The following is a 14,817-nucleotide window of genomic DNA, read 5'->3' as shown; positions in this document are numbered from 1 at the left end:
CAGAAGCCAGCACCTGCACTGGGATCAATAAAAGTATGTAACAAAGTGAGACGTGTGGATATAAAAACAGACTAAATGACTTGTTCAGGTGGAGAACTGGAAGAAGGAATAAAATCAAAGACAGACAGGAAGAGAGGAGCTGCCAAAAGATGTTCTGCCAACACACAAGTCCACATTTCCACGTGTGACACACATATCCACAGCGGAGAGTCAAAAACTGAAGAGCACACACACACGCGCGCCTGTGCACACACACACAAAAAAGGTCAGTAGAAAGGAGGACACACACGTGATGCCACATCTGATTGATTTTGAGAGCACAGGGAGCTAAAAAAGAAAAAGACCATCTTTGGCAAAGAATTATCTCCAGTCAGAAGCAGTGGGGGCTGGTTTGGGCTGATGTCGGCACCTGGAATTTTCTTCTTCTTCTGGCATTTATTCATATATTGTTATTATTTGCCCCTTTTTTTTGTTAAAATTTTAAAAAGGATTTTGTAGAACAACAAGTTCATACGTAAGGCACAGAGATAAAGTGCAGTTTGGTAGTACTGAAAGTTGGCATTTGATGTCCAGTCAGTTTTGGAATCTTGTCTTTAACGGGACATTTTCTGATTTAATTCTATAATTTGCAAGTTTTGCACCAGGTATCATATTAGCACCAGCACTGAAACATTTCAAAAAATACGTGGTCCTTATGAAACTACAGATTTCTTGCAGTGTGGAAGCAGTTTGTGCAAGAAATCTGTTGAAACATAACAAGCAACATAATAAAGCACGCTGCTGCTTTTTCCCCTAAAACACACACACAAAAAAAGATGGAGGCAAAAGTGACTCAAAGCTCAGGGGAGGACAAACAGAAACATAACACAGCTTCCGTCCCTCCTCTTGTCTCTCTCCATTTTCACATAAAGACATCTGCCCTTCACATGGCTGAGCCTCTACAGAACAACAAACACACCTCAGTGCCTCCTCTCTTCTCTACACAGCATTTATACTCAAACACGCACACACACATCCACAATGAAGGCCATCAGAGTCTAGACAAAGAGCTAAGAGTCCAGCTAAATATAAATCTACAAATGAGTCCGTTTAGCCTGGTTAGCTTGTGAGGCCGATGCTGCGATCATCGATCGGACCTGAACTCATCGCACCGCAGCAGAGCTGATCACAGGCTGTCGACACTAACACGCACATCAGTAAACACACACGCTTCTACACTTGTCATTACACAGTCACTCTGCTAGGCTGGCAATTACTGCTCTGTGTGTTTTTTCTACTGTCCCTCTAGTCTCTCGCTCTCTCTCATTGTGTTTGATGTCCCGGTCATTATCCAGTGCAGCAGCATTTCATCACCCCCTCGATCGCATTGATCGGCTGCCCTTCTCAGCAATGACGCACCTCTGGACACACAGAGACACTCAAACTGCCCCGTGCTCAATTAAAAGCTGTGATTGCTATTGACCACCTGACATTTCGTCCCATCTTCACTTCTCCAAAGGGCTGTTTGAAAGGTTTGGATTTGCTTTTAGTGTTGATGATGAACGTGGTCATACAGAAAACCCTCAACTCAAATTCACTTCTTCCAGTTCTTGCTTAACACTAAATCTGATGCAGAGTCACATTTTCTTTACTTGGCCAAACTCTTACAGTCAAAGTCTCAGGGCAGAACAAACCGATGGTGTCTAGTCTTCTGGTTTAAGTCTAACTGCATCCCTCATTTACATGAATGAGAAACGGAGCTACAGGGCTCATCTGCAGATAAAAGACATGATCTGCCTTATCACAGGTAAGCAGGGCGCTGCATGCAATTAGCCTGTTAGCTTCAGCATGAACTCTGATTACCTATATACCTGAAGGCAGATAGTGACGAAGAGCACATCAGGGATTCATTAGCTTACTGTCATAATTAATGCTGTATGGAGCCGGCAAACAGATCTCCTCAGGGAAGGGTAAGGCGTCAGGTTGGGAAACGTAGCACGGCATTCACAATCACACAGTGTCAGATAGTGTTACGCATTGATTAGTGCTATGAGCTCTGTTCGGGCTATTAGGTATCACACCTGATTTAATCAGCTTGGCTGCTGGGAGGGAACTGAACTGTTCAGGACAACAAGCGGTAGAAGAGGAAAGGGAAGACGGCAGGAGTGGTAGAGCAAGAGGAAGAACGGAAAAGGAGGTAAAGAAAGAAAGGAAAGGAATCAGGAAATGCACGGTGGGTTTAGATGGAACCAGCTGAGACTGAAACAGAGTAAATGTGCTGAAAAACCAAAACAATCACCTAAAAGAGTTTGACGTTGTAATGATACCTTTAACTCTGCACTGATCGTTCATGTAAACATATTTATCAGTGTAGCTTTAAATAAGCATCTCTCAATGCAAAATCCTCCTCAAGTCTTGACAATTGTTCTTACAAAGGAACCTGTAGAGTTTTCTGGTAAAGTGTTTACTGTTTAAGTACAGTGTTGGGTGTGTGTTTATCCTTGAGCCGTAACAAATTGTCAAGTGTGTTTCCTTCTTCATAAAACAAGCAAACCCAACATTGTCTGCACAGTCTCCCTCTTCACTGTCGCTGATGTGCAGCGATTCATAACCTACAGTGTTACTGACACCTGCAGATCAGTGGAACAGTGTGACACCAATGGGAGGACAGAACAGAGCAGGGACCCACTCACAGAGAAAAACTGCTCCACTGCATCACAACAGGTCTAAACTTGACTCTGTTGAAACCTTGCTGCTTCACAACATGCTGCACACCTACATGGCCAAACGCACACTCACTGACTCACAGCATTATATAACTTTACTGGAACTGACCAGTGGCCGTTGATCAATCCTGGTCCTAGAAAAACATGAAACCCTCAGCAGTGTTGTTCAAAACAGAGTACTAAAGCGGAGCAGGACGTGCCTGAGTGTCAGCAGTGATGGAGGCTGCAGATCAGTTAGGTTCCCTCTGCACAGGCCTGCCTGCCCTGCTGCTGCTGCTGCTGCTTCTGCTAAGCCACTACTGCTCCTGGTGATTTTTAACTGCAGGAATGTGGCATGTCAGGACGTCACTGCACCAGCCAATCAATTATTCAGGACAAATGCAGCCTTGTGCAGCTGCAGGATGCTGGATAGATGGACGGAGAGAGGAGAGGAGGGAGGGATAAGTGGCTCAGATAGCACGCATACGATAACTAAGAGCATCAGCACAGCAAGCAGGGACAGATGGAAATGAGAAAGATATTTACCCAAGCCCAGAGCAGTATGGATGTTATTTATGTAAGACAGGCTGAACCCATTCCCATAAAAGAGATGGGCAGCCAGGCAATTAAAGAGAGCAGAGAGGCGGCAGAGGAAGGAGAGGACAGAACATTGCTCTGCCTCTGACCTATTTAGCAAATGAAGAGCCATAAACACAGCAGATCTGAACACGCTCTGCAGCAGACAGCCGGGGCTAAAACAGAGCTAACCACCCCGACCCCATAAAAACACTAATCAAAGTCTGCCGGGTTCAGAATAGCTTTTTAAGTGGGGCAGCCTGTTTCGCAACGCTTTTTACATTTTGGGCTTAAGTCCTTCTCGTTCTTGTTACTGTCTGTGCTCAGTCTTAAATAAATCATTGAACAGATACACAGTTTGCATGCGAGTGTGCAGTATACAGCCCTCTCACTGAGATATGGTAAGGCATAATAATAGATTCAGACAGATTCAGTCTTCAGGCAAAGCAGATCTATTGGAGCACACTGAGAGTCAATAATGAGCCACGAAATGTCTGAATGAGAACTACAAAGTCTATAAGAAATACGATTATTGATCTGCTGTTCCCAGAGTCCATGCAGCAGTTTATGGATTTCAGGATGGAGAGTACAGCTTTATCATCAACACACAGGAGTCCAAATACACCTAATGATTCTTAAGCCGTAAAAAAAAAAAAAAAAAAAGGTCAGACTTTGGTAAACTTTGGTGTTCAAAGGACGATTCTGGTTTACTGAAAAATGGATTTGACCTTCTGTTCTTACCATAACCATATGCATACGGTTAAATACCTATATTTTGACTCTCTTTCTGTTTGACATCCAAATAAAGTAATATATCAACAATAAACTTGATGAGAACAGTGCTGTTATGGCTGATAGACATGATGGTCAAAGCTACAAATTAAGACCCAAGTAGGATTAAGCTGAGTTCTAAAGGTTGAACTTGGCCAAAGGAAGCTCCTTAAAGGGAATCCTCCTCAGCGAGGGAACATTCTGCGATTATCTGAAGCTGCTTATCTAAATATTTTGTAATATGAACCCTTTTCCGAACCTGGCTGCAAACCAAGAAACCACACTTCCAGTACAGCTGCAATACACCCTGTGTGCAGAGGGAAAACTCATATGAACCTGTCATTGCAACATTTGCAGTTACAGTCTGACAGGGAAGAAACAGGACTACCAAACCTACAACAATGACGTCCGAGCAGGTCCACAGAGCACTGTTCAAACATAACTTGCTTCCACAGGATAGTTTCTTACAAGGCTTAAGTATCCAGTATGATCTAAGCCCAATAAACAGGGGGAGACACTGGGAGCTGGTGGGTTTCATGCAGGGGTGCGGCTGGACTGGAGCTGGAGGATCAGAGTCATCAGCTCAGCAGAAGGCGCAGCTGCAGGTGATCAACCCGATCAGCAGCCTGCAGCCAGTGAGGTATGAGGTGTACACTCTGTACTACTATTGACAGTGCTCTGTATTTGTGGACTGTATACAAGAGGTAAATGTAATTAAAGTATCTGTTCACCCAAATAACTTGCCTCTGGTTGAACCTACAGTCTGTTTTGGCAGCAAGAGAGCTTTTCCCCTGAGATGTCGGTCATTTTTCAGAGCTGTGAGAATCACAGATAAAATTCCATTCCCTTCAGCTGTTTTCCAAGGCCTACATCTAAAAATAAAAACCAAAACCTGTGTGGACAGATACCACTAAAGGAAAGTGAGAAAGCTGTTAAATTGTGAATAACTGAGCCTGTCAACACCACATTTGATAAATATATTTAGTATGCAATCTGGCATTAGTACACAGAATGTTATCAGTTTTCACTGCTTATCGTCCCAACAACTGGGACGATAGGCACCTGGAGCACATTTCACCAAAATGATTGGCGAGCTTAACGCAGTTCACAAAAAATATCAGCCTCACGTTTCACATATGACTGTTGTTTGCGCGTTGCAGATAAATTTGTGAGTCCTGCTCTGGCCTGCTCATGCACTGGTAACAAGTGTAGTGTTTGCTTTGATCAAACCGCTGCCTACATGTTGCACATGTGGTGAAATGGGGCACAGGGCAGCAACAAACAGGATGAGCACTTCAGGCCCTTCTCTTCCCTGGACCACCCTAACACACACTAAGCTGTAGTGTCAGCATAATGGTTCAAGATGTTTGCACATCTTCAAGCTAGAACTCTGGTTCATGTTACACAGCGGTTTGGTAATCAGACATAACAAGATCAGCGTGAAATTTGACCCACTTTAACTCAAGCATTAGAGAGTTCAGAATCTGTAAATCAGAGGATTTTTGTGCAAACACTGATGTGCTTAATAGCAACTGAAACCAGACACCCAATACCACACACACTCATACACAAAATACTGTCTAAGCAGAGCAGCTGGATGAATACTGAGCTCCAACATCCGGTTTAGCATTCAAATCTGACCTGATTTTTTGCTCACTGTTGTGTGGATTACAGTCCACCAAAGAGAGAACCCAAACAACCACGTTTCAATTGGGGAAGTACTCACCTGAGGCAGCAGCTGCTCCAGGAGGCTGAGGCCCCACTGGGGTCTGTTGCCCCCCAGGGGTCGGTGGCACAGGCCTGGGCCAGGATTTAGCCGCAGGAGGGCCGACTCTCACCACCCCGACGTACTCCACAAAAGTCCCTGGAAAATCTCCCTTCTCCTTGGTCCTCTCATTGGTGCCGTGCAGCCAGCCTTTGGGGCTTCGCTCATCCCCCTCCTGGTACTCCAGTCCCACCGTGGCCATCAGTGACGCCTTGGGGACGGTGAGTAGGTCGCCCGGCTGGAGGCTGATGTCATCACCACGTTCCCGCTTGTACTCAAAGAGTGCCCGGTACTGGAAACTGTCAGATGCCATGGCAGCAGGAGTTCATAGGGTGATTCCAAAACCAGAAGTACAAACGTTGCCTGAGATTTTGTTGCGTTAAAAGTAAATTAAACGCTTTAAAAAATACCAAACAGAAACTCTGTAAGTTAAAAATCCCTGAGGTGAAACTACAACGCAATCTAAACCTGGGAAACCTGTGATGCCGCCTGAGATTTGCTGTGTCGTGCTGACTAAGATGACACAGTGGAAATGATAAAAATCTGATCCCTGAGGTGTAATCTGACACCTTTTTTATTCTACAACCTCCTGAAGAGCCGGTCCAACCTTCTTAATCCAAAAACATAAGTCCTCCAAGTGCAATGAAACCGAACTGAACAGTTGGTTGGTCTTTGCTTTAGTCCTGCAGATTTTGTGTCCTTGCAATTCTTTAAAAATCCACAGTATGAACCCAGAGTTCAGTCACAGCTCCACAGTCTGAGGCCTGCTGGCTTTTGTGATCCAAACGAACAAACAGACTGACCAGCCACCACACTGTCCCTGTGAGGGGGGAAAAAATAGAGGAAGGGGTGTAGGGGGAGGCTGGATGGTCGGGAAACTGGAGGGTGGCACAGTTTTTGTAGGACAGGGTGACCTCCAGACAATGCTCCAAAGCTCCTGCAGGTTCTTCTGATATTAATGAGAAAGCGTCCAGAGCCCAGTCTGAGTCTACTGTCAAATCAGACACCCTCACACACAGATCTACACACACTCTCTCTCTTTCTCTCACACACATACACACACCTGAGGAAATCCACTGCAGTGCAGAATTTGGCTTCTTGTTCAGTGCCCCTGTGTGTGCACTCTTTTGTATGAGATCCTGCTGCTTCTCCTTTCTTGTCTGTGCAGCTTCCTGATGCTCCTGAAAAGTTAAAATGAAGTTATAATGTTAACATCACACACTTTTATCAAGTTATGAAGATTTAAAGCAAGAACATTGATATAGCTCAGGCCTGGGAGTATTTTTGCATGTCAGAGATAAATCTGTGGTAGAGCACGAACTGAGCATCAATATGAGGAAAAAATAAACAACTAAGATTAGAAAATGTTGCAAACCGTGTCATTTAAATGTAGTGAAAACATTCCCCACTTCTGTTTTGCAGGCAGAAAGGGGGGCACTGAGAGTAGAGTGTCCTACAACAAGCGTGACTAGGCGAATATGAACTTCAGACAGACAGCGTGCTCGACCAGTCTGCCCCGCTGTCTGACTCCCGCAAACTCACCGCTAAACCTGCACGGACGAGCTCTTCTCCTCCACCGACGCCTCGGTGCGCGAACTGTCCGCTTCGACACAACCTGAACCCCGCAGAGCGAGCCCAGACATCAGTGAAGCCCCGTCAGGATAAATAGATGGCGTGGCCGGTCCAGCAGACAGGCAGCCTGCTCGGTGCTGTGGTGAGCGGCAGTGCTGATGTCAGTAAACCCCTCCTCCCTCCTCCTCCCCCTCCCGTCGTCTGCAAATTATGCCAGCCGCCGGCGGAGACGGGACGCGTCGGTGCGGCGCACAGCCGCTGCAGCTGCAGCAAAACAACGCGTGACCCGGTTATGGTGCTGTTAGTGTGTTCTGGATTTGTTATTTAGGTATTGTTTTGTTTTGTTTTTTAGAAATCTGAATCGGTGTTATTATGGTACAGAGGCGCGAGGCTGGATGGGAGTATGGGATGTTGAGAAGCTGCAGAGAGGTAATGAATTATGTAACAACTCTGTGACCTGGAAAAGAGTCGCAGCATACATCCCGGTGCACCACGGTCGCATTTGAGAAAAAAAAAAACCCAACAACAACAACAACAGAACATGGAGAGATGATAGAAAAGAGGCGGGTGGGAGGAGACCGGTGAAGTCCTGGCTGTATGTTTTTTGCGCACATGACGCAGCAGCAGACAGCGGCAAACTGCTGCGTCATCAGGTGCGCACATTTTCAGTCTGGCGCTGCAGGACACACTCACGTACAAACTGTACAGGGCAAGGTGGAGAGGCGCGATGCTCAACATCTTCTGACGGAACAAAAAGAGAATGAGACATTTGAACAATATGACACGTTTTAGAAAAAGTTTTATTTTTATTTTTTTATTAATGCAGCGCCTGCAAAAATAAATGTCATATTTTTTTTTTTCATTATGACAAATTTCATATATATATTTAAATACAGTGTATATGGGATCTCACAGTAGTCGAGGTCTTAAATACATACTACATAAATGCAAAATCCCTGGCTTGAGTCTGGCAGGGGACTTTTATTACACGGCAACTCCCCTCTCATGCACATTTCCTGTCTAACGCTTTAGGGTTCACTGTCAGTAAAAGGAAAACTGTCCCAAAAAACATGCATTTTACAGAGAAAATCAAGATCAAAACATGTCAAGACAAGCACTAAAGGTAAAATAACTGTGGGACAAAGGAGATGTGAAGAAGAAGCAAAGCTATAAAAACTAAACCAAAACAAAAGCTGTTACAACTGAGAGACTTAAATGTTAAATATGTAGAGAGGTGAGGGCCACAGATATGATGTGGCCTGGCAGCTAAAGTAAACTTTACTGTTTCATGAATGCATATTGTGATTGTATTTGGACAGTTTTGTATTTTGTAAACCAGCACACTGGACTTGGATACACTGGCTTAATTAACCTGTAAGGGGTCTTGAGAACAAAAATGATCAGCTGGGCCTTTTGAATGGGTATATATTTAGCTGAAAGCCTCTTCAGCGTCTATACATTTCCATATCTTCTGTAAACATAATCTGGTTTATGTAAAATCTCTCTGTCTTCTGGGTGAGCGTGTTTTGATTTCTCTTTTTTTCTTCATTTGACCTATGTTCTGTGAGAATGACTGGAATACAAATAAAGATGCTATTTTCATCTCATACATTTTCAAACATACACACATGATTGAACTCTTTTGATGTTATTAGAAATGTGTACATCCCCATGCAGAGTAAAAATAAACTAATTAAACCCACTGCATAAATTATTGTCAGGCACATGTGCATGAAAAGACAAAAGCAAAACATCAGAGGATTAATCTGAAGCTTGCCTGAGGTCTGTTTATATTTGCTGATATGTAGAAGCATACGAGAGATACTCAGTGAATAAGTGAGGTCCTCAAACTGAAGTGCTCTTAAAGTCTCATGTTTCCCCTTCTCATGTCTCGTCTTTTTTGTAAGCAAATGCATCTTGAATCCATCTCTGCGCTGAGCACACAGAGCACAAAAACTGACATTTACTCTTATACACTTATATAATAAACTAAATTAGAAAAAAAGTGTTTCATATAAAATCTGGCTAACTTGCAGTACACTGAACAACAATAAGGGAAAATAAAAAATAAACAAACTGCTTCAGAATTATTGCAATAAAATCAGAATTATTGTTTTGGGTCTTTCTTCTCCCTTTATTTGGGAAGCTACTGGCTTCAGTATATATTACTTTCAGAACTAATTGGCCTCAGAACTGTCATTAATCTACACAGCAATAACAATATCTGCATTCCACTACAAAATTTTATTTTTTATTTTTCTGTTCTTGTTTGTACACATGATTTCATGGATATGAATCAACAGAGGAGAGAGTCAGTGTTTCAGGGAAATAAGAACCAGATTAACTGGATATTCTAAGCCCTATCTGTCAAAAGTGCTTTGACAGTGTAAAATTTCAAAAAGAAGCTAATTTTCATGGATTTATTTTCCTGTTCCTGTGTATTTTATTATTTTTGCTACCAGGTTTCCTAAGCCCTACCTCGAGCCTACACTGGCTTACATTCTGGTAAATCTGCACTATACAAAGTTGTACTGCAGAAGTGAAATCCAGTTCCTGATAATATAATCTTAACGTAAACATCTAAGGCTATAATGAGCACTTTTTCCATGAATGATTTATGGACATTTATCCTTGATGGACACTGTAAATGCTTCTACCATTGGAGATAGTAAGTCTGTCTGTGTCTGAGATCTGAGTGTCCAAGTGTGTCTGTTATGATTTTGAAGAATTTTGATGCAAAATGCATCAGTCTGGTCAATCTGCATCATGTCGAACTCCGAACTCCAAAATCACTGTCATGACAGCACCGTCCACTCCTCATGCTGTCTCTTTAGAGCACTACTAAATCTGCCGTTCATCTCTTTCAGTTATGTGACATTTAGTGGGACACACTGCCATGTATGCAAACGTGAAGTGACAGAAATCAATAAAGAACACGCTGATAAATAAAGGAGATATAATGGGGATAATACAGGCGTTTAGTCATGCCTGTGTCTCAGTGTCAGACATGGATGATTGTCTTCTTTGTGCCTCTCGAGCTCTCCTCTTTGTCTTGTCTCTGATAGCTGACATGTGCCAGTCAGAGGGACAACAATCTTTATGAGAATAAAGTGTGACTTCCAGAAAAGATGGAGATTCGTTGTCCCAGATTAAATATGTCAGATTATACAGGTGTCATCATCCTCCATCACGCTGGCAGTGTGCAATTGCTCACACATGCAAACAGTCTGTGTACACTGCCATGTTCCCATGGAGGCACGAGTGAATGTTTGCTGTGGGCTGTCAGGACTGAGTGCACATCGTGGCTGATGATGGATCAGTGGCTGTCCCAAATCACAGTGTCTGTTTTCATACAGTGTTTGTTCAACATTACGACGTGTTGAAAAATCCTGTAGCCACAGGACTTTACCAGTCAGAGGAAAGGTGTGTCTGGGATCTAATCCCCTTTTCCTGTGAGAAACACTTGTGAGAACCCAAGATATTTGTGGTTTAGTGACACTGACATCTTCATCCAAACTCATTAACACAACCACGCAACTGTCCTGGTAACATAATGAAATGCCATTATTGGGGTAATATAACTGGGACATGTGTTCGGCTGCAGTTACTTCCAGCATAAATGTTTTTCAGAATAAGTGAACAAAGGAAAATCCATCCATCCATTTTCTATACAGCTTAATCCATCTGGGTCGCGGCGAGCTGGAGCCTATCCCAGCTGACTAGGGGCAGATGCAGGGTACAACCTGGACTGGTCGCCAGTCGATCGCAGGGCTGACACACAAAGACAGACAACCACACACTCACACCTATGGGCAATTTTAGAGTAGCCAATTAACCTAATGTGCATGTTTTTGTGATTGTGGGAGGAAGCTGGAGTACCTGGAGAGAACCCACGCATGCAGAGAAGCGCCCAGACCGGGATTCGAACCTGGAACCCTCTTGCTGTGAGGGGACAGTGCTAACCACTGCACCACCGTGCCCCCCGCAAAAGAAAATTACAGATAGAATTCTGTTCCAGAAAAAAAGAAACTCATTTAAAATCACATTGACATTTAACACTTCACTCAAATGTCTACATGAAGTCAGTAATTTTTTGATTATAATGTATGCATTATTATTATTATTATTTTAATAGCTAACTGGAACAAAACCCACAGGCCATAAGCCCTAGACAATTGCAGGCTAAACATCATGGCTCAACCGAAGTCATAAATCTATGGACATGGTGAAGCAGAAAAGACAGAAGTGAATTGTGTGGGAGTTTTCAGACAGCAGCTAAACAGTTAGGAAAATGACTGAATGATGGAAATGAAGAGAGTTAATGTTAATGGATGTTAATATTAACTCTCCTCAATCTGTGGGAGGTAACATGGGAGTTTGTAACCATCTCAGAGTTAAAACTGACCATTTTATGATTAATAATCTGCTTTTGATATGTGGTGTAGCCACAAACAGCTCGTCCAGTCAAATTTCTATTATAAAATTCTATTATTCTATTATTTATGATTTTAATGTAATATGATTTGCTTTTATTCTATGATTTTAATGTAATCTGTAAAGCACTATGAATTACCTTGTGTACGAATGGCGCTATATAAATAAACCTTGCCTTGCCTTGCCTTTATAAAAGCAGCCATTATGGCTCACATTATGGCAGCTACAAATAGCTAGCAATGTTCACAGTGTCCACTGGTTTTAGCAGTGGTTCTGCTTGGAGCGATTGTTTACTTGTTTTGTTTACTTTCATTGGCATTGTATCTGAGCAGATGCTAAATAAATAATAAGCTGTGTTAAAGACCTCCTCTGTCCATTAGCCCCTTTTTTATTGTTTTCTTAAAATTTGTTCTTGTTCCACCTTTTTTCATGATCGTTCCTAAATGAATAATTTCTGCCTGTGCTCTCTCCCCTGAGCCTAAACCGTGTTATATAAGCCTTTCTTGTCCTCTCTGTCTTGACTCGCTGTTTAAATGAAACCCTGCTGCCTCCATGACGACACCGGTCGGGAGACACGAACTGCATCACCAGGGAAGAAGAGGGTGAGATTAATATTCACACATGGCTGCTCTGCAGGATGCTGAAACGTTCTCACTGAACAGATAATAATTCTCTAAAGACATTTAAATCACGTTTTGAAACTCAGCTGTGAACTGTGACAGGATCTGTGAGACGCAATCACAAAATCTGTAAATTAATGTCTTTCAAACACTTTGCGGCAACCATAGGTTAACAAGTAAATAAGTAAATCAATAAGTGAAATCAATGTATGAAAATACAGACACAACCTTTTTATTTAAATTTAACCAAAACCTTAACCACAGTCTGGACTCTGGAAGAGAATCCTGGTCTTTGGTGTGTTGGTTATGGACTTTGTTCAACCACCTCAGCTCACTGACCAAGCTGCTGTTAATGAATGTTGCGCTTCATTCATTCAAAAAAATTGATTTCCAGTTAAAACACATTAGTTTGAAAGAACAGCACAAACTGCTGTGAGACTGGGTTGTCAGGAGAAATGCACCTTACAAAAACAAAAAAAATCCTCGCTCTCATCACCCACATAACAAAGAGCACATCTGTTTTTTTGCTCCTTACTGTAATTAGCTTGGTCAGAACTGAAGCTGAATCTGCAGACTGATCAAACCATTACTGCCACGGCAACCTGACAGGGTCAGAGTTCACATAGTGTCACTGTGTGTGTGTGAGACAGCAGCACTTGTGAGGGGCCTTTGCCGACCTGCCGTGACCCTTGGTTTGATCCTGACTGCATGTGGAAGTGTGTCCTCATCAGCATGTGTGAGCTCACTGTAACACACGTTTGGCAGCTATAACGAGATGTTTTAAAAGACACACCAATGCCCTGCAGATCCACACACACACACACACACGCACACATACACACATGCACACGCACACACCCCTCATTTATTAAAACCCTCCTCTGTGCTGTGTGTTGGGATGTGCTCCAGTGAGCAGCAGGGGTCAAGAGCTCATTGGTGGCCCAGAAGCGCTTCCTCCATCATGAGCTCGCTCGGCACGTCGCTCCTCCGCTACGCCTGGAGAAACCCACCAGATAAGACCTCGCTATGTTGTCAATTCAATTACTCTCCATATTACTGCAGGGAACATTTGTTTTTCTTATCGCAAGCAAACATGCATTTTGAATTTGTGCAGAGCTGGAGCAGGGAGGATGTGAATGTACAGAAACACCTGGTTCAGTGAAAAACCACAAGTTTGGTTGCAGTTTAAAATGGGCGGCTGAAGGATTACAGAGTTTAATCTGTGGGATCGTGAGTAAATGCTGCAGAAGGAAGACCAGTTTCCAACTGTGGCACAAGTTTACTTACAAACACACACAGACATGTTTTATACTCTCTGATACTCATGTCACTGAATTTTATTGAACTTTATTACAACCTAAGACTAAGTATTATTTGGTGTGAAATGTGAACACACAATGGAAATCCGGTATCTTTGGTTTCCTTTCTGTCCTTTCATGTCACGTCCTGCTCCATCCAACAGATCCACCACGTGTTGTTCAGGGTGTTTTTAATGGGATAACTTCTTACAGGAAAACTGGAGAAGTGAAAACACACATGCACTCAAAGCTGGAAACCTGAGAGCAGCATCATCTGCGCTCCTCACATCCAAGCCTCCTCTTCATGTGATTCATGTCTGTAACATGAGATTAGACTGGCACTGAAATGTCTCTTCATATCATCGCTGCTTCCAGGTGACCCACTTATACAACATCATTGAAGTATCAGGATGTATAGCTCTGCTGTCACGCTGAAACTTCACACATCCTCAAACTGGAGGAAAACTGATTTCCCCCACATATATATGTACATATATATATACACACACACACACACACACACACACACACACACACACACACACACACACACATATGTTTGATATTTCATTTAAATATGCAACAGTTCCTGTCTGTTCCCAGAGGCCTGAAGCGTTCTTCACACCTGCTCAACGATGCTGGATCTCAATTTTGAAGGAAAAGCACCTGCCTCTGGAGAACATCAGCCACATGAGGAGCGTTGAAGAGGAAGAATGAGCGAGAAGTGCTGCTTGAAACTGGCACAGATTCCCAACTAGCATCCCGATTTTCTTCCCTCCTTAAATCCCTCAGCATCCATCTCCTCAATCATCAAATCCCAAACAGCAGCGTGGAGGACCATCACGGAGTGTGAGCCGGAGACGAGAGGGTGGGCAAGAGACGAGAGGAGCAGATGGATGCAGAGCTGGAAGGAAGTGATGAGAGGGTGGAGAGGAGGAGAGGAGGATGGGCGCAGATGTTGGAAGACGAGGGGAGAGTAGGGATTTTTGTAAATGAGATAGACAACTGAATGGATGTAAAATAACCAAAATATTAATCAACAAGAGAGGTTCAATTTTATTAATATTTAATATGTTAAAATAAAAGAGCTCAATAAT

At 43.1% G+C, this 14,817-nt stretch overlaps 1 protein-coding gene across 1 annotated transcript in view; it reads right to left on the bottom strand.

Moving 5' to 3' along the window:
• pik3r3b (phosphoinositide-3-kinase, regulatory subunit 3b (gamma)) overlaps window positions 1–7,476 on the bottom strand; it is a 191,814-nt gene extending 184,338 nt beyond the window's left edge. Inside the window, exons 1-2 of the mRNA XM_041039885.1 lie at window positions 7,339–7,476; window positions 5,758–6,977 (exon numbers count right to left, since the gene is read on the bottom strand). Of these exons, the coding sequence (XP_040895819.1) occupies window positions 5,758–6,109 (352 nt within the window). The 5' untranslated portion in view covers window positions 6,110–6,977; window positions 7,339–7,476. The remainder of the gene's footprint in view (window positions 1–5,757; window positions 6,978–7,338) is intronic.
• Window positions 7,477–14,817: the final 7,341 nt, after the last annotated feature.

Source organism: Toxotes jaculatrix, chromosome 6 (assembly GCF_017976425.1).
Source record: "Toxotes jaculatrix isolate fToxJac2 chromosome 6, fToxJac2.pri, whole genome shotgun sequence".
NCBI classification, from domain to species: domain Eukaryota; kingdom Metazoa; phylum Chordata; class Actinopteri; family Toxotidae; genus Toxotes; species Toxotes jaculatrix.
The sequence above is the reverse complement of the archived record's forward strand: the minus strand, read 5'-3'. Positions and strand labels throughout refer to the sequence as shown.